At 38.8% G+C, this 26,289-nt stretch overlaps 3 protein-coding genes across 5 annotated transcripts in view; 2 read left to right on the forward strand and 1 right to left on the reverse strand.

Annotated features, from left to right (window-relative positions):
* zbtb46 (zinc finger and BTB domain containing 46) overlaps window positions 1–7,117 on the forward strand; it is an 81,493-nt gene extending 74,376 nt beyond the window's left edge. Inside the window, exons 5-6 of one of the 3 annotated variants that reach the window (XM_037541645.1) lie at window positions 4,548–4,723; window positions 6,384–7,117. In XM_037541645.1, the coding sequence (XP_037397542.1) occupies window positions 4,548–4,723; window positions 6,384–6,815 (608 nt within the window). In that variant the 3' untranslated portion in view covers window positions 6,816–7,117. Of the gene's footprint in view, window positions 1–35; window positions 4,110–4,547; window positions 4,724–6,383 lie in introns of those variants that run through there. The other 2 variants (XM_037541643.1, XM_037541644.1) reach the window with 2 other exon arrangements.
* Window positions 7,118–13,839: 6,722 nt separating this feature from the next.
* Window positions 13,840–18,064, forward strand: lmod3 (leiomodin 3 (fetal)). Its single transcript, XM_017683339.2, has 4 exons — window positions 13,840–14,172; window positions 14,937–15,214; window positions 15,347–16,894; window positions 17,259–18,064. The coding sequence occupies exons 1-4, from the start codon at window positions 13,992–13,994 to the stop codon at window positions 17,304–17,306; spliced, it is 2,055 nt and encodes a 684-aa protein (XP_017538828.1). The 5' UTR covers window positions 13,840–13,991; the 3' UTR covers window positions 17,307–18,064.
* A 1,111-nt stretch (window positions 18,065–19,175) lies between these two features.
* naa10 (N-alpha-acetyltransferase 10, NatA catalytic subuni) lies at window positions 19,176–25,586 on the reverse strand. Its single transcript, XM_017683340.1, has 8 exons — window positions 25,400–25,586; window positions 24,813–24,911; window positions 24,646–24,704; window positions 23,666–23,711; window positions 23,444–23,559; window positions 23,309–23,353; window positions 23,131–23,215; window positions 19,176–19,572 (listed from the first exon to the last, which is right to left on the reverse strand). The coding sequence occupies exons 1-8, from the start codon at window positions 25,418–25,420 to the stop codon at window positions 19,369–19,371; spliced, it is 675 nt and encodes a 224-aa protein (XP_017538829.1). The 5' UTR covers window positions 25,421–25,586; the 3' UTR covers window positions 19,176–19,368.
* Between the last annotated feature and the right edge of the window lie 703 nt (window positions 25,587–26,289).

Here is a 26,289-nt window from a genome sequence, read left to right on the forward strand (position 1 = left end):
CCATCTCTCTGCCTCTCTCTCTCGCCCTCTCACAGGCCTGGAGTGCAGCCAGGCTCCTATAGAGGAGGATCAGATGGTGGAGGAGCAGCGTGGTGTGTGTGTGGCGGAGGTGCGGGCCGGAGGGCTGGCCTGCTCCCTGTGCAAGCAACTGTTTAGCAGCCTGCTCCAGCTGAGGCAGCACGAGTACGGCCACACGCTCTCGCTCATGGCTCTGTCTCTTGACTGCTTGGAGCCACAGCGCCCCCTAACGTTCCCTTCGTCCTCCTTTGAGCCACCTCCGCCACCGCCGCGCTACCACTGCCCGCGGTGTCCGGCCAGCTTCACACTGAAGTCCAATGCTGACCGGCACGAGAAGACCATCCACTTCAAGCGCAAGCTGATGCGCTGCCCGTACTGCCTCAAGCACTTCCGTGACCGCACAGACCTCAATCGCCACCTGTCCTCTGTGCACTCTAGTGAGCGCGTCTACACCTGTCCGGCTTGCGCCCGCGCCTTCAGCACACAGAAGAACCTGGCTACCCATGCCAAGGTCTGCTGCCAGGCAGGGGCTGTTCCCATCGAGCCACTCTGGAACTCCCACACCCTCAAGGAAGATGCCCAGACTGACCTTAGGCACAGCCATAATGGAGATTGATTGCTGGCTCTTTGGTCTACAATAGGGGACCAAATCCAGTCCTGAAAAGCCTTCTGGTCTGTTTGGATGGTCCTCATAAACTCAGAAAACTCAGTTACAATTCTAACAAATGACTGAGTCATAAATGCTAGACAAATTCAATGCTACACAGTAGACCAAACTGTCATTAGTCCACCCCATCTGATAGTTTGGTGACTTAATAAATGTAAGTTTTAACTGAACACAAACTGTTAGTCACTATTTGGTGACATGATCATTTTCCAAGTTGATGAGGACTGTCCAAGTGCATCATCAGTCCAGCGCAGTATGGTGATTTGCCTGCTCAGTCACACCTGATTCAATTTAGATACCAGGTTTTATAGGTGTGATTGGCTGTGCTCGATTATGTCCAGGACAGGAATTTGAGCCCCCAGGTCTGCTCCCTAGTTGCCTAAACTTTTAGTTTGGCCTGCAAGTTATTGTGAAGGTGCTGGAGGATCTTCACCACCACCATTGCAAAATTGACTCAGGGGTCCCTTAGAGAACTGATGTCTATTTGTGGCTAGAGCACTGAGATTTGTGCAAGATTTGTAATGTATTTGTACAAGATATGTACAAGCTTTGTAGAATACATGTACAAAAATTGTGAATATTTGTGAATTAAACTCTATATTCTATATATGTGAATATTTTTATATGAATACTGGACATGCACCAACCGCAATAGCTTTGGGTGTTGATAAGTGCAACTGCTGCAACTGCTATGCAAAGACAAAGACAAAACATTCACCTTGTCTCACGCCCATGCACCTGTGTTTGTGCATTGACTTATTTTTATACTAGATAGCAATCAGACAAGAGAACGCAGTGAACTCAGCTTAAATAAGATGCCAGTCAGCCCAGTGTTTGGGTGGCTATTTTTCTCAAACCGTTGTCCTGCTCATTATAAGAAAACAGAGCTTCTGTTCCCAACAATTGTTCCCTCTTTTAGTGTGTATTTGAGTAATGCCAGTTTCTCCTGTATCTTTGCAAGTAAATTGATCTTTGAAGCATTGTGTTCTGGAAAAGCTTTATGGGTAAATCCTAGATTTACTACTTCAAGCACTTCCTTACTCTGAGTTGGTGATCTTCACACGACACTGTCCCCTACAGGAGGAAAGTGTAACCTCCTTCCTTCCCTTACAATTGTATAATTGAGTGGAGTTGGATGATCAGGGATGAGGACAGTTAGGGGTAGACCTTAAATCCCTCAGCCAGCAATGTCCTCACTATAAGCCTCTGTGCGTATATGTGTGTGAGTGCACGTCTGTGTGTGTGTCTAAGCACAGCTGAATAATGTCAGTAATTGGCTCAGCTTGGTCCTCACCCCAGCTCACCCTCAACCTCTGAGATAAAGAGGATGTGGGAGGAGAGAAGTAGAGTCATTAAGGTCGCGGGTGCCCTAGTGACCTCCACAAACCTCGCTGACCCTACAAAACAGTTTATGTCACAGAAGAAGCAGGGGGAAGGAAGGGAGAGCATGGCGCTTTTAGGAGAAATGGTGCACACTGGTGATACAGATAGGCTTAAATTAAAGTCCACATTTCTGCATGTTTGCTGGTCTTTCCAAAAGGAGGCCTACTGTGGAGCAAATATGTTATTGAACCTTTGCACTGGTTCAGCTGTCACCCTTGAATGATTTAATAATATCAGTGTTTTGTTATTTTAAGTGGATAAAAATAAGTATATAAACCAAACAGGTGCATTGTTTTACCACACATCTACCTTTGTCTCTTTGAGTGGTTGGACCGTAAACATGTGAGCGCTCTTGTTTGTTGACCAGTAAACTATGTCATCTCTAGAGAAGATTTTTGTGTCCTGCAAATACTTATCATTTACCTTTAAAAGCATCTCATGGTTTTCACTCACACAAGTTCTGCAAAGTCTCTCTCCAAACAGAAGCAGCTCCAGTGTGAAAATGGGAGAGAATCCCATATTAAAAGTAAACTTTTTCTAGAGCATTTCACAACTGGAACATTCTTTAAACCACATGCAGCTGGATGTCCAGTCATTAACTCTGGATAACATTCCATGTCTTGGTAAAGCCATATTAGCAGGGACATACAGGGCTATGTGGATATGCACTGAAAAACATAATTATTCACAAGCCCACTACTAAATAATCAAGCCTGTCCTATGAATCCAAAAGCAATTGTTAGGACACCTAAAGAAAAGTATGTTGTAATTCTATAATCTATAGCAGATACTGTGGTGCTGGAGAAGGCAGGTCCTTTCCATATTTCTCAGTGATTTGCCCACACTGTTTGGTTGTGCTGCATGTTCCTTGTGCACAAACATTGCTTCTGTGATTTGTTTGTCATATGCAAAAGAATTGTGGTTTATTTAGAAAAAAAATCTTCCAGATCTATGCCAGGGAACTCACTCCAGATTGTCTGAATTCACAAAAAATGGTGGATCCATGGCTGTCTGAGCTCATGAAATTGGTGCTAGACTGAATGTCAGATGCATTTTATGGAACTCACTTTTTAACTACTATGCAAAAAAGAAAAAAAATGACAACATGGAACTTGCACTTCTGTGAAAGCTCCCAAGACGTTCTCAGGGAAAGAAAAGGCGGATTGGCTCTCTGTCACGTTTGTCTTTAAGCGAATAAAAACCATGCTGATGTGAAAACCCCATTAGGGATCTTACAGTAAGTGATGCAGCAATCACTGCTGTATTGTTTGCACTATCTTTTGTTAAAGAAACAGAAAAGTAAGTTTTCATACTGAATGCAGATTATTGGGGATTTTTTAGCAACTGTGTAAATGGTTGTTTGTACCTTTGTAGTCAATAAATTTTATTGTGAAGCTTCAACAAAGCCCTGCTACCATTCATTTTTTTCCTATTCAGTCTCTCTTTATTCACAACAGGATTAACAAGTGATGAACAAAAACATGCTTGATGAAGAGAACTGATCTGCAAAATTTTTTAAATGGTCTCCATGTTATTGTAAAAGTGGTTGTCACATTGCCTTAACCTCATGTTCCACACATTTTCTGTCACAGAGGCCAGAGCCCTTTTAATAGCAAGCAGGACCTGGCTCTATGCTACCTGCCTGAGCCTGCCGTCCTCATCTTCTTATTAGCCCTGCCGGTCTAGACCATTGGTCTAATGCGATTACAGACATTAGAATGGGAAAAGTACAAAGCATGTGTACACTGTTTGCTCTGTATCCTCAAAACTCCTGTGTTACTTGAGCAAAGCATCATCAATACCAGTCTATACCAGTTATACCATTCAGCAGACAACAGGGATATGCTGCTATTCTTCCATATTTATATCTTTGTTGAATTTGAGTTTTTCAACAATGTGGCCAAATGTGCCTCAGTGCTGTAGTGGTTGCTAGGGAAACTGTCCTTTAGGACTGGCGTTGGTAGCTAAGGGAAGGTGAGCTTAGCTCTGAGACCTTTCTTATTATTTTTCAGAATAGGTTGAGCATTCAGGCTAATCTAAGAGCTCTATAAGACTCAACAAAGAAAAACATTCAGCATCAAATAATTATTTATTATACATTAAGACTTGATAGAAGGACTGCTATGCTATTGCTTATAGCTCTGCTCTTGTGAGTTCACCTTTCAACAGTTATGTGTATAGTAAGAGCATCGTCTTCTCCCTGTCCATATGTGAACTAGTTGTCTAGGTGAATGTCTTTTATGTGTACACAAAACTGAACTGTAGTTTCAGAAGACAAGGTGGCTCACATGAAATAACGATAGCCCACAGTAGTATTAACAATGATAGCTGTCAGTCATTCTTTTTATACAAACAGACAGGTTTATCCCACTGTGTGCATATCATACTAATGCTTTCAGAGCATCTCTGTTTATTATGATGGTACATGTCTGCTGAGGAAGCGCACATCTCTGACTATCTCTCCTCTTTCTCTCAGCAGTAAATGACTTCACGGTGATCAGGAAGAAATTTAAGTGCCCGTACTGCAGCTTCTCTGCTATGCACCAGTGCATCCTGAAGAGGCACATGCGCTCACACACAGGCGAGAGACCATATCCCTGCGAAATCTGTGGGAAGAAGTTCACCCGCCGTGAACATATGAAGAGGCACACATTGGTGAGTGCATGGTGATGCAGGTCACAAGAGAGTCAGCAGAGGGCAGCATAGGGTAGTCAAGATGCACTGTGGGACAAGTTAGTGACAGGCCTCAAATCATCTTTCGGAAGGTTCTCATTATAACGGGCAATCAGTATTTTCCTGCCAGCACTTGCTATGAGTACTATTTGATGGCAGTAGTCCATCACTGCTATATTTTGCTGCTTTTGTTGTAGATTTATAAGTTTGTGTTTGCAGGTTATATTAATTTGTTTCATTACATTTTGGGAAGTTGTATGATTAAATCCACACATTAAATACACACTAAAGAACAATTACTTATTGAAATGCCTGGCTTTTATTTTGTTGTTTGACTGCTTACAGCGTAGAGACGAATGCCATTCTGTGAAAATCTGAGGAGTAACTAAATGTAAAAGAAATCAAGTGTTGACTGCTCCCTTTTTGTGATATTCTACATTTTATTCTCTCATACTACACTTTTCAGCTCCTCCTCTCATCTCACTGTTTCTCATCACAGAAAGCATACACACACTTTGATGTATGTTTGTTTGAGTGTGGTTAACAGAGCATGCCACAAAAATTAGCTCTGGTTTGAGGCAGATCAGAGAGCCAGTAAAAGCGTAGTGTTGTTAACAGGCAGCATGTTAGGAGAGCAGCTAGAAAGCAGTAGTGGCTCAGCTGCTTAATGTCTGCTTGGCAGCGAAATGCTGACTTGATGGTCTTCTGTGCCACATACTAGCTACCCATGTTACAAAGACTTTATTGCATAAAGGGGCCCTCTATCTGAGAAATTCCAGAAATATTCACTTTTATTTATATTTATTTATTTATTTTCAGTTATCAGGATGTACATTTAGGGACAACATTGCTTTCATAAGTACAAAAAGTTACAGAAACATTAAATTCACAATAAACATGCATGTAGTAGATAACAGTGATTTCAAATGAAAGTTTACTTATCTCACTACACTTATCTTGTTACATAAAAGCATGTATTAATATAATAGCCTATCCATTTTATATGTTTTAAGTGGATACATCTGGGAAGGTTTTGTGTAATCTGAACTTTGATCTCTTTAGCTCTCCCTGTTTCTTGGAAAGTTTGTTTATCATAATAATAATTTTGTTTATATATTAAGTAGTAAGTAAGAAATTATTTAATCTGGTGTAATATAAATGTAAAGCTGCTTCTCTTCTATAGAAGTGGAAGTTGACTCCACATTTACTGATAATATAACTGTGGCAGGATATATAAGGATATATACAACCCATGTTTTCAATGCATGTTTGCTATAGGTAATAAAATATTACCTAGTTAATTATGTTAAAAACCACTCCAGAACATTTCCAGACAGTCTATCCAGATTTCAAGTCAGATTTCAAGGATTTTAAGGTTCAAAGGGACAAAGGCCATTGACAGCAATTATGTATTTTAATCTAAAGTTTGACTAAAATTTTCAGTCTTGCCATTATTGAGGAGAAAAATTATTATATTGTTTGAGTAAATTGTCTGCATTTACTCCAGAAAGAGTTGCCCAGATTTCGTGTCTTGTGTAGTAGTCTAGCCATGGCAAATTGGGCAGAGGATTAGAAAAGCTACCTTTTATCTTTCACTGGCCCATTTCTCTATATCTCATTTCTGTATCTCTCTCGCTCTCAGGTGCACAGCAAAGACAAGAAGTATGTGTGTAAGGTATGCAGTCGCGTCTTCATGTCTGCTGCCAGCGTGGGCATTAAGCATGGCTCCCGGCGCCACGGCGTATGTGCGGACTGCTCAGGCCGGGGCATGGCTGCCCTGCTGGACCAGAATGGCGAGGACGCCTCTCCGGAGGAGGAGCTCCTCTACCCCGGCGACCACCGCTTCCCTGGAGACCACCGCTTCCCCGACGATGGCGCGGACGGGGAGGAAGAGATGATGGTGGAGGCAGAGCTGATGGGAGAAGGGGAGGAGGAGAACAGTAAGTGGCCAGCAGACTCAGGGATGTCGCACCGCGATGACGGAGCCACGGACGATGGCAAAGAGGAGAGCGATTCGGCCCAGGAAGGTGAAGCCCGGGCCGGCAGTGAGAAAGACTTTGCGTGGATCTCTTAGTTCAGAGCCAGGAGGCCCGGTCCAATCCTGAAGCGCCTGTTTCCCCTTCTGATGGGGTGTGTGCTCGATCTGAAGCGCCATAGTCAGATCGCTATGTGTGGAGGGAGCCGCACACGCACACATACACACACAATCACAACCACACAGATCCTAGAGATGCAGGCAGATCTGTCAGAGAAGAGTGGGCAGTCTTCTCTTCATGACCCTATGTCTGTCTTGCCCGGCCTTTGCTTCGTCTCCTTCTTTCTTCCCTCACAAGGACCAGATGGGTTTGAGCGTTGGTGTTTTATATATATATATATATATATATATATATATATATATATATATATATATTTTTTTTTTTTTTTTTCCCTGACCAGAAAGATTCAAAGTGTCTTAGAGTCACTGTTAATCAGTAGAGTACGCTGACAGGTCAGAGAAAGGAAGCATACGACCAGTGTGGTCTTGCCATGCAGTCACCAGCGGGTGCTGTCTTATCTATTGCAAAGCTGTATATGTCAAAGAACTTTCAGCAGTTTTTTAGCACATTGTTTTCTGCAAAGAAAAACTGCCACAGACTTGCACTTTAACAAACATTTACTAGATTCCTATCAATTCCTTGTTTCTGTGGTTTACATTTTTATTCCAATTTACATAGACAAATATGGTGACCGCACCTACCTTTAAATATATGTGTCCTCATGACTGTTATATATGACTATTTGTGCAGAACTTGCTGATTATAATGTATGCCTTTTAATATTTTTCTTCCTCTGCCACTGAAGTTTTCCTAAATCATGTACACATGAAAAGTGCATTTGATAGTTTTGTTTTGGTCAGAGAAAGACAATGGACAGAAGAGAGAAAGAGAGAACACTATGCAGAAATTAATCTTTCTAGTTCTCAGCAATCTTTCTTCTGTATTAAAGGAGGAGTCGCAAAAGTGTTTTACCGAGGAAGTGAGAGAGAAAGAGAGAGAGAAACTACTAGGTTATGGTATATATTTAGAGTAATGGGAATATTACCTTTGTCCCTGTGTAATATTTCTGTATAACTTGCATTCCACATCTCATTATCAAGGGGAGGGATTGATTCATAAAGGGAGTATTCAGTGAGAGGGGTTTGTGTGTGTGTGTGTGTGTGTGTGTGTGTGTGCATTGATGTGTATGCATATGTGTGAGTTGTATGTATATAAGACCCCAGAGATCGTGGCACTGTTGAAAGTGAGATGCTTAGGAAAATACGAATACAACTAAAACCACAGAAAAGTTTTACTGCTGTACTTGTTGATTATTATTATTATTATTTTTCAGTCTCTCGCTCTTTCTCTCACTCTCTTTTAGAGTACTTTACAGTTCCTTGCAGTCTACTCTGTTATACTGAATTCACTCTCTGCCTCTGGAATCTAGAAACCTCTGTAATTTGACAGGGAGAAACCATGCCTTCCCCAAACACACTTACGATTCTTATTGTTTACATCTGGAATCAGAAACAGATGCATTGATTTTTTTATTTAATGAACCACACCAGATGTTTGATCTTCTGTATGATCTTTCTCTTTTTCTTTTCTCTTTTTCTTTCTTTCTTTCTTTCTTTCTTTCTTTCTTTCTTTCTTTCTTTCCGTCTGTTTTCTCCTTCTCTTATTGATATGGGTTAAAAATGATGAAACATATTAAAGGTTTTGTGTTGGAAGTCCATAGATTCTGGCGCATGCTGTAAAGTGAATTTTGTCAGTTTATTTTGTTTGATAGGTTATTTATTAAGTCTTTTGTGCAAGATTACTAGTCTCTTTAGATATTCCCTCCCTTCTGTTTGACTCTGTCTACAAGGGCACAAACAGTGAAAACCTGAGTGTGTGTGTGTGTGTGTGTGTGTGTGTGTGTGTGTGTGTGTGTGTGTGTGTGTGTGTGTGTGTGTGTGTGCATGTGTATGAGAGAGAGAGAGAGCAAGAGAGCGAGCAAGAGAGAGGAATGTGGGATGTGTGAGGTTTGTCTCTTTTCAATGTCTGTGCCAGAACATTTGAAAATGGGAATGAAATGCTTTATCACTTACTATGATTAACAAATTATAATCCTTATGATTATCATTGATATTGTTATTATTAATTATTATTATTATCATTGTTATTATTAAGTGCTGGATGCTAAGCTTTATTGTGAATTTGATTTTGCTCTTTTATTTCTTGTACGAGAGCGTGACAAACTCAGATTTGCCTTCTTTGTGGACAGTAAGCCATGTGGCTTTTTAGAACCAGTTCTGTCGTGCCAGTTCTGTGCATTTCTGTTCAATATTTCCAACTGTATTTTGATTTCAAGAGAATGGTGAACTCTGGAGAGGCTCATTGGTTAGATGTTGTCAGAAAGGGATTATACCGCACATGCTTCTATATTACTGACGTACACTAAGTAATGAATATTATACCAAAAAATAATCTAGTATACTTTGTATACATTACATTAAGTGCTTTTGTTTCAGCAGTTTGTGTGCAGGTGCGAAGCTTTGAATAGTGATTTCCTTTATCCATTTATCTTTTCTTTCACTAACTTGAGAATGCACAGATAATATTTGGTGTCATTATATAATGAAGGGCGCTTTGAGAGTACTTTTTTTTTCTAAGATAAATCGCAGCTTTAATTCTGTCGTGCTTGGAGACATGCTCAGAGTTTCATTCACGTGTGCTACTGTATGCTGTCACCTTGGATACAGAGGTATCAGGCCTGGCACTGGCTCGGGGAATTATTGAAAAATGTACGCTTGAGTTGCTCTGCAGTGAGAATTTGTACACGTTTGTGGACCTCAAAAAAATCCCATCAGCCAAAGTGTGTTGGCCATTTGTTACATCCAAATGCCTCCGAAACATGGGACATTTTGCTTGTTTTTGTTTGTTTAATTTATTGTGTTCTTAACCTTTAAATGAAATAAAAATCTGTTGAAATTTAAAGAAGGAACATGGATGACATCATTTCAAGTATGCTATAAATAAAAGCAACCACACTATATTAAGAACTGTATTTAAGCCATGACTTCTGATACATGATATAATCAAGGCTATAAGCAAGGTATCAGTCTGCATTCTTAGTGTCTGGAGGTGGTCTCCTTTCTCTTTTGGCTTTGACTTTCACTGGCTTTGATTCAGGACCCTTCTGAAATGTGCCTAAATGTGTTTATGTGTGTGTTTGTATATGTGTGTGTGCATATGCAATGTGAAAAGTAAGCGTGTATGCTTTGAACTTAACATATCATTTTTATTTTAAGGATTTGTGGGCCATATTCTCTATTTTTTAATATGACGAGTCAGGTGTTGTTTCTGGAGAAATCACAAATTGTTCAATATTTTTGTGTTTCTATGTTGATTTGTGTTGCTTTGGCATTTCTGCTCTGTTCACCTGTCCTTGTTTGTCAAACCAAAGCTAGATTATGTTTAAATGCAACCATATGTTCGTTTACCTATATTGCAAAACTGGAACATTTGTAATTTTGTGTGTAGTAAGTTTACAGTGTGGGTAATTAATGAATCATCATCCAGACTCTTTAGGCTACATGTATAAATGAAGAAATGATGAAGCCATAAATATGGTCAAATATAGATACTATTTAAGATTTAAGATACTGAGTTTTTTGTTTTTAATGAAGACTGTTGTACATAATTACATCTGCAGAGAACAACATTATCAGACCTATATATTATTTATTTCTTAAACGTGTTTCAAGTTGCCTTTAATTGGATGAATTGAAGTTCAGCTTTATTGCTGCATTTGCCACTGAACTTATCACTGAGTTTACAGTCGTGAACTGTTTGCAAAGAAATGTTACGAGGTTGAGGAAGCAACTTCAGTTTATTGGAATTTGAAGCCAGAGATAAAGGCTTTGTGCTGATTTTTTTGTGTCAATAAACCTTTGGTAAAAACACAGAACACAATTACTCCATTTTACTGTGGTCATAGCCTCTCAATTAGACCTGGGTAGTATAAATAGTTTGAAAAAAGCACATATATATATATATATATATATATATATATATATATATATATATTTATATATATATTTATATATATATGGTGGTTTAATGAACTGTAGTTGATCTGTTTAGTAGTGATGATATGTTATTCAACAAAGGCCTGAAAAACTAGAATTCACTAGCAGTTAACTTGTTGGCTAAACTACACTGGCAGACACTGCAAAAATCTTAAATAATGAATCTTTCGATTAACAGTTTGTTTTTTAAATCAGAATTTCATCCATCCATCCATCCATCCATCCATCCATTTTCTAAGCTGCTTCTCCGTCAGGGTCGCGGTCAGAATTTCATGTAAATTTAATGCTGAAAATGAAATGTCTCAGATCATGACTTTACATTGAGGTAAGGATGTTTAATGATATCTAATTCACCTACAATGCAGTTTTAAGAAATAATAACTCACCAGTCAGATAAGATCATGTTGGTACTTTAATATAGATTTACATTTTCCACCCAAACCTCCTTCTTTGACCATTCCTCGCCTCTTTCTCTTGTTGTTAAAGCTGGAAGAAAAACAAAAGTATGCTGTATGCTGCCAACAACAGTACTTTTGATTGTTCAAAATAAAGCTAGGTCTAAAAATTTTCAGTAACACCCCAAACCTCAGTGCTTAAATGTATTTGGGTCATCAACATGATGCTTATTTGTTTGTGTCCAAATCCATTGCCTTCCCACAAAAGAATTACATATGTCAAAATTTTCAACAAAACTTCTTATGTGAAAAATTTTCAGTGTATCTATATGAAATTTATTTTACTTTCTTTTTGCCTTTGGCGTGATTTTATACTGGAAAACTTTGAAATAAAAACCATGCTGCAAAATAAGGCAACTTTAAAACACCTCAACTCACTGAAAAACTTTTGTCCACAAGTTATTTCCTTCTTTATTTCCTCAAATGTCAGGTGGCACAACCAAAACCAAAAGACTTTTATTTCAACATGCTTTAATGAAGGAGGGGCCAGGGTATTGCATCATAAAGAAAATCCCAAGTGACCTTCATGATGCAATGCAAAGGTCAGTACAATAAAATAAACAGCCTGGAGATGAGACGGAGGTGTTGAGTGAATACAACTTAAAAAATAGACCTTTAAATTTTAATGCATTATATTATATTTGTTCCCTGACTAAAGGTACTGAGATATGAATTTAAGGGTACCACCCCAGTGACAAGAGAGGTACTGCCCCAGTGACAGTTACGTACATACTTTTTTTCTGAGAGTGTAGGATTAAGTTAAATTTGCTATTACTAAATCCTAAAAAAATGACCTGGGCAACAAGCTGCAACTCCACGAGTCCTGAAAATAGAGGTTTCTAGCAGTGTGTTAATGTTAAGCTAATAGTGATGAACATGGACATTTTCTGTATTAATTATTGATTAATTGATTATTAATTGATTATTCTGTATTAAAAACTTTTAAGACATTTGAACCCCATGACCCAGAAGGATAAGCGGGTCAGAAAATGTGTGTGAGAGACATTTAAAGGTAGTAAATGATGTTTTATTTGAAACTTACAACAAATATTATCATATATTTTACCTAATATGTAGCAGTTTTGTAGTGATTCTTTCAAGAAAGAGCCTGTTCAGACTTTTCCTGACACAGAGCTTCTGCTGTTTTTCATTTTGCACTGATGCCTTGAACATATTTAAGGCACTGATAGAGCTATATCTGGACACATAAGTGTTGAAATATTTTATGCTCTTCTATGTAGACAAAATGAAGGCATTTATCTATGTTCTTTCAGCATTTACATCTACGATATTGCTACATAGGAACCCATTCATTTTGGGCTAGCACAGGACTTTACCAGGTCTCTATCATTTAGAAAACCATGAAGACATTGAGTATCATATGCCTGTACAAATGTTAATGTATGCACAACTAAATGTAACTAGTGGCAACAAGGGAAGGCAACTCAAATGCTGGGTAATCCAAATGATTGATAACCAAGAGAAAATAGCAGCAAATCTGCCTCAACAAAGCGTTGGGATAAAAAAATATATTTTTTTTTAGGTTTTTATTGTTTCTCTGAAGAATATAGAATTTGAATGTTACATGCGAGAATAAAAACCAAAACATTAAACATTTAAATAAGCTATGCACAGTTTTCAGTAAGACAGTGACTATGTGAAAGGAGTCTGGGGGGTAAGGTTTTGTTTGTTTCAGTCCTAGTACATCTGAGTCAGCATGTTTTTATTTTTATTCTGATACACAATATGTAAATGATTAGCTCTCCTGAAATGATATTATAATCATATATTACTCAACCCACAATTCATAAAAGACCATTTACTGACTGTCTGCATCAGCCTTAATAAATATCTATGTGGTTTATTGTCTGTTGTCCTAAAAGGCTTATGTAACACAAACAACACAAACCAGCAGTGACAACTTCAGTTGTCTTGTTAAATGACAGAAAACAGTCACTGCCTTTGCAATCTTTCCATCCTGCCGTGGATGATTTTTTTCAGTTACCCAAGCCACTTGTGTACATCAGAGATATTATTACTCTTTCCACAGCACTCTTTGGGATCAGAGGCGGAGCTCCATAAAATGAAAAACGATGTGTGCTAAATCACACCCTGTGCCCTTTGTGTTGACCCCTTTTTACCTAAATACAGTTTTTATGTTCATGGAACATAATCATCAGCTACTTTTTTTCAACTGCAGTGAATGTGAAATGAAGTTAATCAAAGAGTTTGAAGTACTGCTCCACTTCTTGTGTATTGTGTAGCATATTTTCCAACTTAGAGCCAACTTTTAGACATTTTGACGCTCCATAATAAAGTCCTAACAAATCTGTAAGATGACTGTAGGGAAAGTGTTTAAGGGGTTGGTTTTGGGCTGAGTTGTGATCAGGCTATTTGACTGGCATGCCCACCTGCTTCTGTCTTTCTCCACCTCCCCCCCGCCAAGTCAACTGCTGAACTGAATCACCGTGGACTACTCAGCTGACACAAGCTGCTGAAAAAAGAATATGTTAGTATCTCCCCTGCTGTACCATAAATACCTTCCCCTCTGTCAAATGGGGATATTTATAGATGGGCATAGGGCATTGAGAGCTCATTGGGAGTTCAGGCTGACATTCACAACATGCAGTAGCTCTGTTACTGCATTAATTTCTGCTTTGGGTTCAAATCGTGTTTTCCTAACTGAAGCTCCAGAAGACTGGATATGTCCAACCACAGTGACCAGGACCCCAACCTAGAGGAGATTGACGATGATGCAATTCTAGCAGGTCTCTCCGCTGAAGAACTCAAGCAACTACAGAATGAGATCGAAGTGATCGCCCCTGACGAGAGAGTGCCTGTGGGGATGAGACAGAAGGACGCTTCTCGTGAACCAGAGGCTCGAGGTTTTGCTGCATCATTTACCATGTTGTTGGTTCTCATATTCATGGCATTTTCCTGTATTTGTGACAGGGAGGCATGATGATTTTAGAATCATCTTGGTATTAGGAGATATACTGCTTGAAAAACTATTGGACAGATGTTTCAATTTGGCTGATGTTTCAAACCGATATTTAATGACGCACTGTTCTCAGGTAGGGCAGAATGTTGAGGCAGTGCCGAGATCTTGTGCTGAAATGTCTACCTTTTATTAACTTTACTGCATTTGTAACTTCATAGAAACACACATAACACAAATTTTGTCCTTTTCTCTACATTTTGTAAATGTTGACGAATCTGCATTCCTATATTGGTGTATCCGTACCTATTGATATCAGATTTACTATAGACTGTTATAGCTTTCATGATAAATTTCACAATTCATCTTACAATATTTTATTTTTTTCCACCTTAACATTAAATGCTAACATACAGACAGTTAGTATACTGTGTAACCTTTGATATTATTCTAGGGCAGTGTTTCCCAAACCTTCTACAAACTTCAGCTCAAGTAAGGGTTATTAATAAGCTGTTTAACTGAATCAGGAATGTTGGAAGATACTAAGTACTAAGAAGTGAAGGGCGGTGGGACTCCACGACCAGGGTTGGGAAACCATTTTTTTATGGGGATTTTAAGTACATCATTGGGATATTTAAAAAAACACGAGGGTCAGAGATCAGGTTAACTTATCATCTTTGCCGCTTCTTAGCATTTCTTTTTTTTATTCAGATAACACAAAGCAAGGATCTGAGGATGAAGAAGACATTGACGAAGATGCAATTCTAGCAGGTCTCTCCGCTGAGGAGCTCAAGCAACTCCAGAATGAGATGGAAGTGATCGTCCCTGATGAGAGAGTGCCAGTAGGGATGAGACAGAAGGACCAGACAGATAAACCTCCAACAGGGTCATTTGACCACAGATCACTGGTGGACTACTTGTACTGGGAGAGAGAGTCTAAACGTTTGCTGGAGGAGGAAAGAGTCCCTGCAGTCCTGCTGCCAAGTCAGGTACAATAACAAATCTAATAACACAAAAGATTGCACCAGCATGTATGTACCAGTAATGTAAAACCGTATTAATTAAACATCATGGTACACATGGCTGAAGGAATCATAGCTTTACATGTTTTTTGTTATCAGAAAAAAATGGAAGAGGAAATCAAGAAGGAAGTCAAAGGGAATGAAAATGTTGAAGTAGATTATGTGTATGAGGAGATAGTGGAGGAGGCTGAGGAAGGGGAGGGTGACGAGGTGATCGAGGAAGTGATTGAAGAGGTAATAGAGGAAGTGGTGGAGGTGGAAGACAACATGGAGGAGGAACGAACCAGACATCCCATTAAAACAGAAACTGAGGAAAAAAGCACTGTTACATCTGTCACCTCTCAAGAAATCTTGCAGCCTCCTCTGGAGTTCTGTGATTCAAGGAAGGAGGAAGAAGCTCTCAGATCAGAGCAGAACGAGGGAGAACTAAAGGGGGCTGAGGAGAAACAAGAAGATCAACTTCAATCTAAACCTGCTCCCTCAACCTACGAGAACTGGGTCCCTGAGAAAGAAGAGAGAGTCATATCTAAACTGAAGATCCCAAAGCTTGTGCTTGGTGATTGCTTGATCAAAAAGACAGCGAGGCCTTCTGGAAATGAGACCAATCTGGAGAGCACTCTGGACAAGATTCGCAAAAACAATCCTTCCATCACTGAAGTCAACCTCAACAACATTGAAAACATTCCCAAGGAAATGCTTCTGGACTATGTGGAGGCCCTCAAGAAGAATAAGCATGTGAAGACCTTCAGCATTGCAAACACAGGTGCAGATGAAAATGTGGCCTTTTCCCTGGCCAACATGCTGCGAGAGAACAGGAGCATCACCACCCTGAACATCGAGTCAAACTTCATCACTGGAAAGGGTATTATTGCAATAATGCGCTGTCTGCAGTTCAACGAGACTCTGACAGAACTCCGCTTCCACAACCAGAGGCACATGCTGGGCCATCATGCAGAGATGGAAGTGTCCCGTCTTCTCAAAGCCAACAACACACTCCTGAAGATGGGTTACCACTTCGAGCTGCCTGGGCCTCGGATGGTAGTGACAAACTTACTCACCAGGAACCTGGATCGTCAGCGACAGCAGAGGAAAGAAGATCAGAGGCTTCAGCAAATGAAAGAACAACGTCAAATCATGGAGATGTATGAGAGCCATCTGAACTTGCCTCCTGGCCTCCTGGAGATGTTAGGAAGCTATATTCCTGAGATGGCACTTCTGAAGGCTGCACAGGATCTTCCAAATGTTCCTCAAGATTCTCCAAAGCCCTCCCCGGTATCAAGTCCATCTCTGCAGCTGCGCAAGGTACACCACCCTCCCAGGCAGCCCCCCCCCACCTCAGACTCAGATTCAGCCAATCTGCTGAAAGGTGTACTGCTTAAAAAGACTCCGAAACGTCGTGACCCACTGCTTGAGTTAAATCAAAGAGAGGAAAGAAGAGAGGGGAGGACTAACGTTCAGCTACGTTGCACTCCTAAACAGCGGAGCACAATGAAGGAGGAACCAGTGGACGACAAAGCCAACCTGAAAGATGTAATAAAGACTCTGAAACCAGTTCCTCGAAGGAGGCAGCCACCTAAAGTGGAGTTAACACCACGTGACCTGCTCCTCAACGAGATTCGACAGAGCAATGTGGCCTATCTAAAATCGGTAAGTGCATTTAAGGCATCTTAAATTAGCACTCAGTTACTGTCAAGGAGCTCTATCCAACACTGCAATTAAAATAGCTAAGAACCGACATAAAAGATGTAGCAACTTGTTAGGGTTGGGGGTTCCTGCTTGTGAAATAAGAAGACTGTTCTCTGTTCACAATTTTACCATTGTAAGTATTTAAGTAAGGTGAAAATACACAATTTCATTTTTTGTTCATTTCAGAATAAATATTTGTAATAATGTGTTGTTATAATGTGTGTGTATGTATATAAGTCCCTGAAATTCTTATCTACAAACGTACACAGAGAATTTAAAACATAGGTCATATACTGTACTGATGTTGAATCTGTTCAATCACCAGGTACCACTTCCCAAAGTTCTGGAATCAAGTGAAACCAGTCTTTTCTGAGGACAGGATGCTTTCCGATGGGTCGCATAAAATAATACTGCCAGCTGTCTGAAGAAACAGGACATACAGATGATTAAATCTACTCCGATAAACACATGGAAAGCAGGGTAGGCTTCTTTAACTAGTTCCATAAATGACCTACAGACATCCTCCAATTCCTTTTTCACAAATGAATCCCCTTTCTTTGTCAATATGGTTAACTGATAAGTGGTAGAAAGTGTACCTGCAGACAGTGAGTGTAGTTATAACTGAGCACACATAGACAAGAGCCATATAGTGGAGTGGCAGCACAGGATGGAAAAACTTAATTACTATTAAGAGGTCACACTTCCACACTTCCAGCCAAGTAAATGAAATGTATTCAATAATATTCACTGGTTCCTTTAATTTACTTTATTAGTGTGAAATTGTTTAGTGTTAGGTTATATCACATTGTGTTTTGCTGATGGCTTGGAATTTAATAAGCTTCACCATGTTTGGTCAGTAAAACTTTTTGAGGTAAAACAAATTTGAAACCATTGTAATAGCCTGGTAGAAATGCGTTTCCACCTACATTTCACCTCAACATTATCTGCAACTGCCTCACGCTAGGTGAAAAAATACTAGCGCTTACTAAAACTTACTTAGTGATGGGAGGGCCTGCTTTGTTCTTTGGTACTATTACACATATACAACATATATTTACATTATTTATATATACGTCATTTATTTTCTATCTCAAACTGATAATAGTTTGAATAAACAAATACTGCCTTTTGTGTCTGTCTTTTGTGCCTTAAAGGGGAATTTTACACATTATTAAAATGTGTGTGATCAAACTGTTAAGATGTAAACAAAGTCTTATGTTTGTGCAATTGTAGCAATCAAAGTTGTTCACAGTGGTGGTAATAGGAACCAGATGTCTAAATAGCTCTGAAAGTTATTAGAAAGGATATGCATATTGTTGTTGTCCAAAGAAAACCATCTCCAAAATGTTAACTTTACAAATGGAATATTCTTTATTTTAATTTAATGTAGAGATTTTATTCCCAATATTTTTGAAACATTTCTATCGGTTTGTTCTTCTTGAAATTTGCATTAAATATATCTGTCTTAAAATAGTGGTAAACCTGGAAAAAAAGTTTTTTTCTTTGGGGGCTACTTTGCCTAATTATGCCTGCAGCTGCCCTTTATAAGTTCAGTGGTGGTTTTACACACCAGTGGTGTATTGCAGACATCATGACCCCTGGTTCCTACCACTGTTACAGCAAACATACTTGACTTAGTTTCTCTAAAACAGCATTTCATGGTGACTACATCTCAACAACTGAATCATGAGGAAATTTTGGAAAATCTCAGGACTTCCCATTTAGGCAAAATGATGCCTCCTACTGGCTAAAAATACTTTTCTATGCATTGGGCGTCATTCACCAGTGTTTTACATTTTTCTTAAAATTTGTTCTTGAGAATAGTCCTAAAAAACTCCTGATATGTCCTTAAACCACAGAATAGCTTGCACATTTCTGCTCTTCAGTGTGGAAAGATTCTGTTCTTAACCAATAATTTCACTCTCTGTGAAAACTGTAAGTGGGTTAAGACTAAATTAATTTTTAACTGTTAGCAAATGAGGCCCATTCTTCAGACGCTATTCCAGAACTGATTCTCATGTAAATGATTCGCATTACTGTTCACAGCAATTTAATTAAGACAGAAACAGACATTTAATTTACACAATTTTAGCTGCAAGTAAGAAGACTCAGAATAACAGGATGCAGGATTTTGATGATGAACAGGATCATTCTGGCCACTTTTGGTGCATGTTTTACATCATAAACCTAATTCAAATGCCAAATAACAACTACAACCTATAACAAAAACAACAATCAGGTATACAGTGTCCAATTTTATTCACATATTTCTTTTACAAATATTCCAATAATCAGGAGCCCTTTTGGCAAGGCATCTTACTGGCATGTTGACAATAAAATGAACCAAATACATAGGTGTAGTAAACCAATTTAAAAAACCTAGGGTGAGATGTTGGGGAGCAGGACAGAAACGTTTTTGGAGTGCAAGGTCAAATTTAAGAATCAGAAGAGGAGTCTTTGACGTCTGTGCTCTCAGTTGCCTCACTCACTTCACTCATCTCTTTGCTTTCTCCACCACTGTCTCCATCACCCTCCTTCTCTCCATCCTGCACCGTCAGCTTCTCCACCAGCCCTGTGACTGCAGTCACCTGCGCCGGAGGTGCTTCTGAGCCCCACAGACGTACACCTGGCTTCTGCAGCTACACATAAGATCCCACTTTAGTTTAAAAACACAATTACACAACACAGGATGCTTTTAATGAATGAGAGTCATTAGGCATTGTAAAATGATGATCTAGTTGAGGATTACATTCAATTTGTTAGAGATAGCAATATGCAGAACTAAATGGTGTGAAAAACAGAAAATATGAGTGAAAAGAATGGTTTGACAAACTAAATTTACACAAATTTCGACTTCCACTCTACAGATTTTGCCTTGTCAATAGTCACCCACATGCTTCCATTAATACATGCCTACAACCATTCTTAACTAGATGAAACCGCATCCAGATCTTCATTACAAAGCCACATAGCTGAACGCAGCGAGTGGTCTTTTTTAGGTAATGGGTGTCATACTGAATTCGTCCCTTCAGGTGCATGAAAATTTGATGTTTCTTTATGTTTAAAAATATATGTCAGAAATCACAAACATGACCAAGCATCCATATGCCTTTGACACATATGCATGTGGAGGGGAATCAGATTCTTCAGGGGAAGTTGAATTAGGCAAAACAACTGTCATCTGAGGTCAAATAAAAAGAGCATAATAAAAGTGCAATGCAGTAAAAGTTGTGGCACTTTGTCGCTTCAGGGCATATCATGTGATACCCAACTGGTCGACAGCTGATACAAGGCAGTGCTTTTCCTGAGACCTGAAGGTGTTTTGTCTGATGTCTAAATCCTGATGCTGCATTCTGAAGATACCCTAAAACATACAATGTTAACCCATGCTCAACACACATCTTGTGAATGAGGTTTCTACTTACAAGCTTGCAGACTTTGTGCTTTTGTTTTCCCTGTTTCATATGCTCCACTACTACAAGTTCCATGACTACTGAAAATGATTATATCACAGTTCTAGGTAAGTGATGTGCAAGTCAGAATGCTGCAATATTTAAGGTGGAACAAGAAAATTAAAACAAGAAGCTGGTGAATAGGAAGGCAACTTCAGCCTTGTCCTCTTGTGAACCTAAATACAGGACAACCTATATGTACTGGTTGTTACTAATGGTGCTCCTGAAGAACAGACTTAATGTTTTATAATTACAAAAAAAAAGTCATTTAACAAATGTGTAAAATTTTAAACAGTAAAATATTGGGTGTTCTCCTGAAGCACACAGCATATTACTAGCTGCCTCAAACTTGTCCATCTTTGTTTCGTCACATGCCTTTTTTTTTTTTTTTTTAAACTGACCAATCACAAGCTTGGTTGCATAGCGTTTTCATCCACACAGTTTACCAAGATAGTATGCGCGTGACCTTGTGAGTAAAGCATTTATGTGACCTCTGCGTTTGTTTCTTCCACAACTGCATCATATTCTTTTCTGAAGCTGGGCAAACGTTTCTGCAAGTAGTATACATCCTACCTCACTGACCGGTTTCAGTTCATACAATTAAATAATGTATCATCTAATTATACAAAAGTGAAATATGGAGTTCCACAAGGTTCTGTTTTAGGTCCTCTGTTATTCACATTATACATGTTACCATTAGGCTTAGTTATAATAGGGAGGGAATTAGTTTCCACTGCTACGCTGATGATACACAGCTGTACATATCAGCCAAACCAGATGATTAATCCAGATTAAATAAAATACAAGATTGTGTAAAAGATAAGAAACTGGATGCAGAATTTCCTTCTTTTAAACCCAGATAAAACAGAAGTTCTCCTTCTTGGTCCAAAGGCTGCTCGGAATAAATGCTCAGATTTAATGTTAAATATTGTTGACTTCTCTGCAATACCTGGTTCAGTAGCAAAAAATCTTGGTGTGACAATTGATTCAGAGCTAACGTTTAATCAACACATAGGTAATATTACAAGGTCAGCGTTTCTTCACCTCCGAAATATTTCAAAGTTAAAAAATGCGTTATCCCTACATGACGCTGACAAATTGGTACATGCTTTATAACTTCAAGACTAGACTACTGTAATGCAATGTTGTCAGGATGCTCCAACAGGAACCTAAATAAACTTCAATTAGTTCAGAATGCAGCAGCTAGAGCATGAACTAAAACCAAAAGATTTTATCACATCAGCCCAGTTTTATCAGCATTACACTGGCTTCTTATGAAATTCCGTATGGACTATAAAATTCTCTTATTGATGTATAAAGCCCTGCATCGTCTCTCACCGGAGTACCTGCAAGATCTATTTTCCATTATGAACGGCCTCGCTTACTCCGATCCCAGGATGCTGGTTTTCTACTAGTTCCTAAAAATTAGAAGACTTCAATGGGTGGAAGAGCTTTTTCTTACAAAGCCCCCAAATTGTGGAATAATCTCCCAGTTAATGTTCGGGACTCTGACAGTCTCAACCTTTAAGTCTAGACTGAAAACATTTGTTTAGTTTAGCTTTTGATAGTTAGCCTTCCCCTTTAGATAAAGGCAGGAGATCCAGGGGATCATGGGCATAGAGGCTTATGGTAAATTGAGATGTTGGTGCTGTTGACCCACCACTTCACACAATCACACAGGTTTGTTGATGGTGGAATGGGGGGATCCCAGAGTCTCAGGGTACTCTCATATCTATGCTACCTTCTGGTTCTCTCCTTTTAGTTCATGCTGTTATAGTTAGATCTGCCGGAGTCACCAACCACACTCTGGGGGAAATCATATTTATTAGTCATACTCCTGACCAGAACTAATTTTGTCTCTTTACTCTTCCTGAGATAATGACTGCCCTCACATCCTGCTGAAGACTAACCATCAGGGCCTCCTCCTCACCATCAACCTGCTCTCCTGTTCATTTGTGCCAACTGCAACACCCTCAATTACATCACTGTGCCATTCAGATGTACCAGCATTGAGATGGGATGGGACCATTTCAGCTCACTCCCACATTTCATAAAGACTCAGTCAGAAACTGCCTGTACCAGTGCAGTTTCTAAAGCTTTACCATCCAATCTTCAAACAGAGATCCTCTTAGCTTTTATTTGGTATTTAGCTTATTAAATTGTAAATACTGTTTGACCAGAGGAGGATGGGTCTCCCCTTGTGAGTCTTGGTCCCTCCCAAGGTTTCTTCTTCCACACTGAGGGAGTTTTTCCTTGCCACCGTTGCCTCTGGCTTGCTAACTGGGGGACATGTTATAACTATGTTTTCAAACTTCTGTAAAGCTGCTTTGTGACAACAGTATTGTAAAAAGCACTATATAAATAAACTTGAATTGAATGCAAAAGGAACCTTTAGAAGCACTTTCTTGATCTTCACTGACAACATTAGCAGCACTGTGATCTGAGAGGACACCACTTCTGAATTTGGAAGCAATTTGCCCAGATGTGGCTGTCTGTTTGCTTGCACAACTCTTACCATTCACCTCTGTCCACAGGATCGCTGACTAGAGCCTTTTTTGTTACATACCATTTTCACAAAAATCAAGTGTCTGCAGTTAACGGATATTTGACTTATTGAAACAAACAACTTGTATATAGGTATAGAGTGCAACTAATATGCAGGCAACACAGTATACATGCACAATACAAAAATAAGAACTGAACAGATACTTGGACAACAACAGCAACAGAATAAAACAAATGTACCTCATCTGCCATCTGTGTAAGGTTCCTCTTCATGGCATATGCATCCTCACCATCTGCGTAGTATTTGGGCTCTACTTCACTTATCCTAAGGCACAGTGAGTACAGCAATACCTGAATATATTTAACCTACGAAAAAGCAAATACTTTACTTTTGGGCCAAATACATAATGACACTCACTGAAATTTGAGAGTGTTGGAGTACAAGTGAAGGGCTGCCCGATTGCTGAAAAACAATGAGAAAAGAAGTATCCGCAATATTAGTGATTTGTTCACAAATAATAACACATGACAATCTAGAAAAAGAGAGTAATACCTCTTCCTAACATGTAGGGAGACATATTTGGCATTGAAATTCTCAATCATGGCTCGGCTGGCTTGGTCCATTAATTTTTGAGCTAGACCAAGACGTCTGTGGGACCTCTTAACTGCCTATATAAACACATTGATTAATACACAACACATTAAAGGCAACAACAACTCAATTACAGCAAATTATAACAGAGGACTGAGATAAATGGAGTTTCTAATTACGCACTAGTGATGTAATATGTCCATGAGGCACATCATCAGGATCCTCCTCCCTGCAACAGGAAAGAATGCTCAATTCAAACTATTACAACTTTAAACATTTAGTCTAGATATGGACACCAATGTTAAAACTTTGAGTAGCGGCCAATACCCAGCCAATATAAAGGTGACCAAAATGACAATTTGTTACTGATAAACAATATAAACAACTCAAACTGATAAACAATATGCTTTTCTAAGCACATTGTAGACATTGTCAGTACATAAACACAGACTAACTGTATGTTTTATTAGAGAAAGGACAATTAGTTTAAGTGGATTTAATACAGCACAGTACATGAAATACTGAATGAAACCATTATACCATTATAAACAAACTTTTTACTGAAGTTTTTTTTTTTTTTAAATGTGGTGTTACTGGTGTATTGTATCTGTGCATCAAAATAGTGTGACACATATTCTGTGTGACAATGTCTTTAAGTATCATTTGATATTTTTGCCATATTGCCCACTCCTAATGCAATATCTCTCCACTAAAGATGAGCATCTAAATGGAAGCTATAATATTAGAACTACTCACACACTACTCCCGAACAAAAAAAAGAACTAATAGCATGACAACATAATTTCTATGCAATTTATGCTAGATTTGTTACAGGATTGGACTGGATTCATTTGACAGCACATCCAGCATTTATTCCTAATGTCAGTCGATACCTAGCATTCAATCAGTGCCATCGGGGCATGGGCTGGAGGTGTGTGTGTGTGTGTGTGTGTGTGTGCTCACTCACTAGAGTGTATGTGGTGTTTCACTTCATGGATGGGTTAAATGTGGAGGTGAAATTTCCCCAACTAATAAGGGTCACTTAATCTTAATTTTTAATTTAGTCAACAAAAAAAAAAAAAAAAAAAAAAAAAAAAAAAAAAACACCACATTTGCTGCTCACATTAAGGCCCTAAAATCTAAGAAATGTTTTCTGTACCTACATTTTGGCCAGCACATATCCAACAATCTTGCCATTCTCATCCTCAGCTATGTAGGAAAGCTGAAAAAAAAGAGAATCAACAATCTCACTGATAGCTATACTATCAGTGACAAAGATGACTACAGAAAGGAAAGCAAACAGAAACGTTACAGGCAGTTTGGTACGAACCTGTGGCCAAGACAGACCATGATAAAAGTAGTATTTCATCTGATAATTTTCTGGAAGACACAACAGGTTGCAGTGCTGCATGTTCATCAGATCCTCTGGCTAGAAGAAAAATTAAGAGACAGGAAGATTATGCAGGCAAAAGGAAGAGCCAAGGGCCTCCGTCAGCTATTTTATGAACACACACTGTTATATTTGTCCACAAAGAGGAATAACAAGTTAGAAATATTTCAGTCTCTACACAGTAACAAAAATTAAACTTTAAAACTGTCGCATTAAACGTCTTTGCTGCCTGCATTTTAAGGCCTGAACACACTGCCCATCAACAAGCTATCCTGCTAGCATGAACTGGTAACTACAGCTAACTTTAGCTAGCTAACTGTAACATTGTCTTTGTTTTATGCATTCATGGAGATTATTTGCGTTCATGTCACCATCCATTTGCAGTCCGCACAACATAAACAGTGCACAATGGGAACAGATAGTGAGCCCACTGGTGAATTCCACAGCTCGAGCTGTCCGCCATGCTAGCTGTGCGGCTAACTAGTCTGACTGGTCAGTTCGCTTCGAGCACCAAAGTTATCACTTACCCGCGCATTGCGAATGTTCATTTTGATCGCTGTTGAGTTTTCCTATCGCGTTACGAGTTAAACTATATTACAGCCCGACTAACAAAAATAAAGCCGTTGTGTGAGTACCAATGATAAGCTGGTAGAAACTAACAGCAGCTACTGCTCCTCAACCATGTTGGCCATGCGCGGAAGAGACGTCAGCTTTGTTTCCGTTACAAAATAAAAACATTTTTACCACAAATAAACAATTACAATTTATTTCCAAGGAAATATGCAGGCGTATTTAGTGAACACGGTAGACCTAATACTATTACAACGGGGAATTATTCTTTATTAATTCATTCATCCACCCACCCGTACATTTAACTATACAGCTGTAATATTTTGCTGCAGATATAGGTTTATACCCTGATCCAAGACAATGATTTACAAAATATTGCCATTACCTTTACATTTTTTCTCTTTTTTTAAATTGGGTTTTGAATCGATATGCCAAGACCTTTCACTACTTTTTTTTAACAAATTATTTTTAAAGATATTTGTAGGCATGATCCACAAGGCACTGCAAAATTACTGCATAGATAACAATACTACTACTACTACTACTACTACTACTACTACTACTACTACTAATAATAATAATAATAATAGCACTATTGTCCATTAGAAATGTGAAAAAAGCCAAGCCTACTTGTTACAAGAATCAAATTTAAGAAATAAAACGGAAATAAGAAACAAAACTCATAGAGGATCTACAACCCCAATTCCAATGAAGTTGGGACATTGTGAAAAACATAAATAAAAACAGAATACAATGATTTGCAAATCCTTTTCAACCTATATTCAATTGAATACACTACAAAGACAAGATATTTGATGTTCAAATGGATAAACTTTATTGTTTTTTA

Source organism: Pygocentrus nattereri, chromosome 9 (assembly GCF_015220715.1).
Source record: "Pygocentrus nattereri isolate fPygNat1 chromosome 9, fPygNat1.pri, whole genome shotgun sequence".
In the NCBI taxonomy this organism is placed as follows: domain Eukaryota; kingdom Metazoa; phylum Chordata; class Actinopteri; order Characiformes; family Serrasalmidae; genus Pygocentrus; species Pygocentrus nattereri.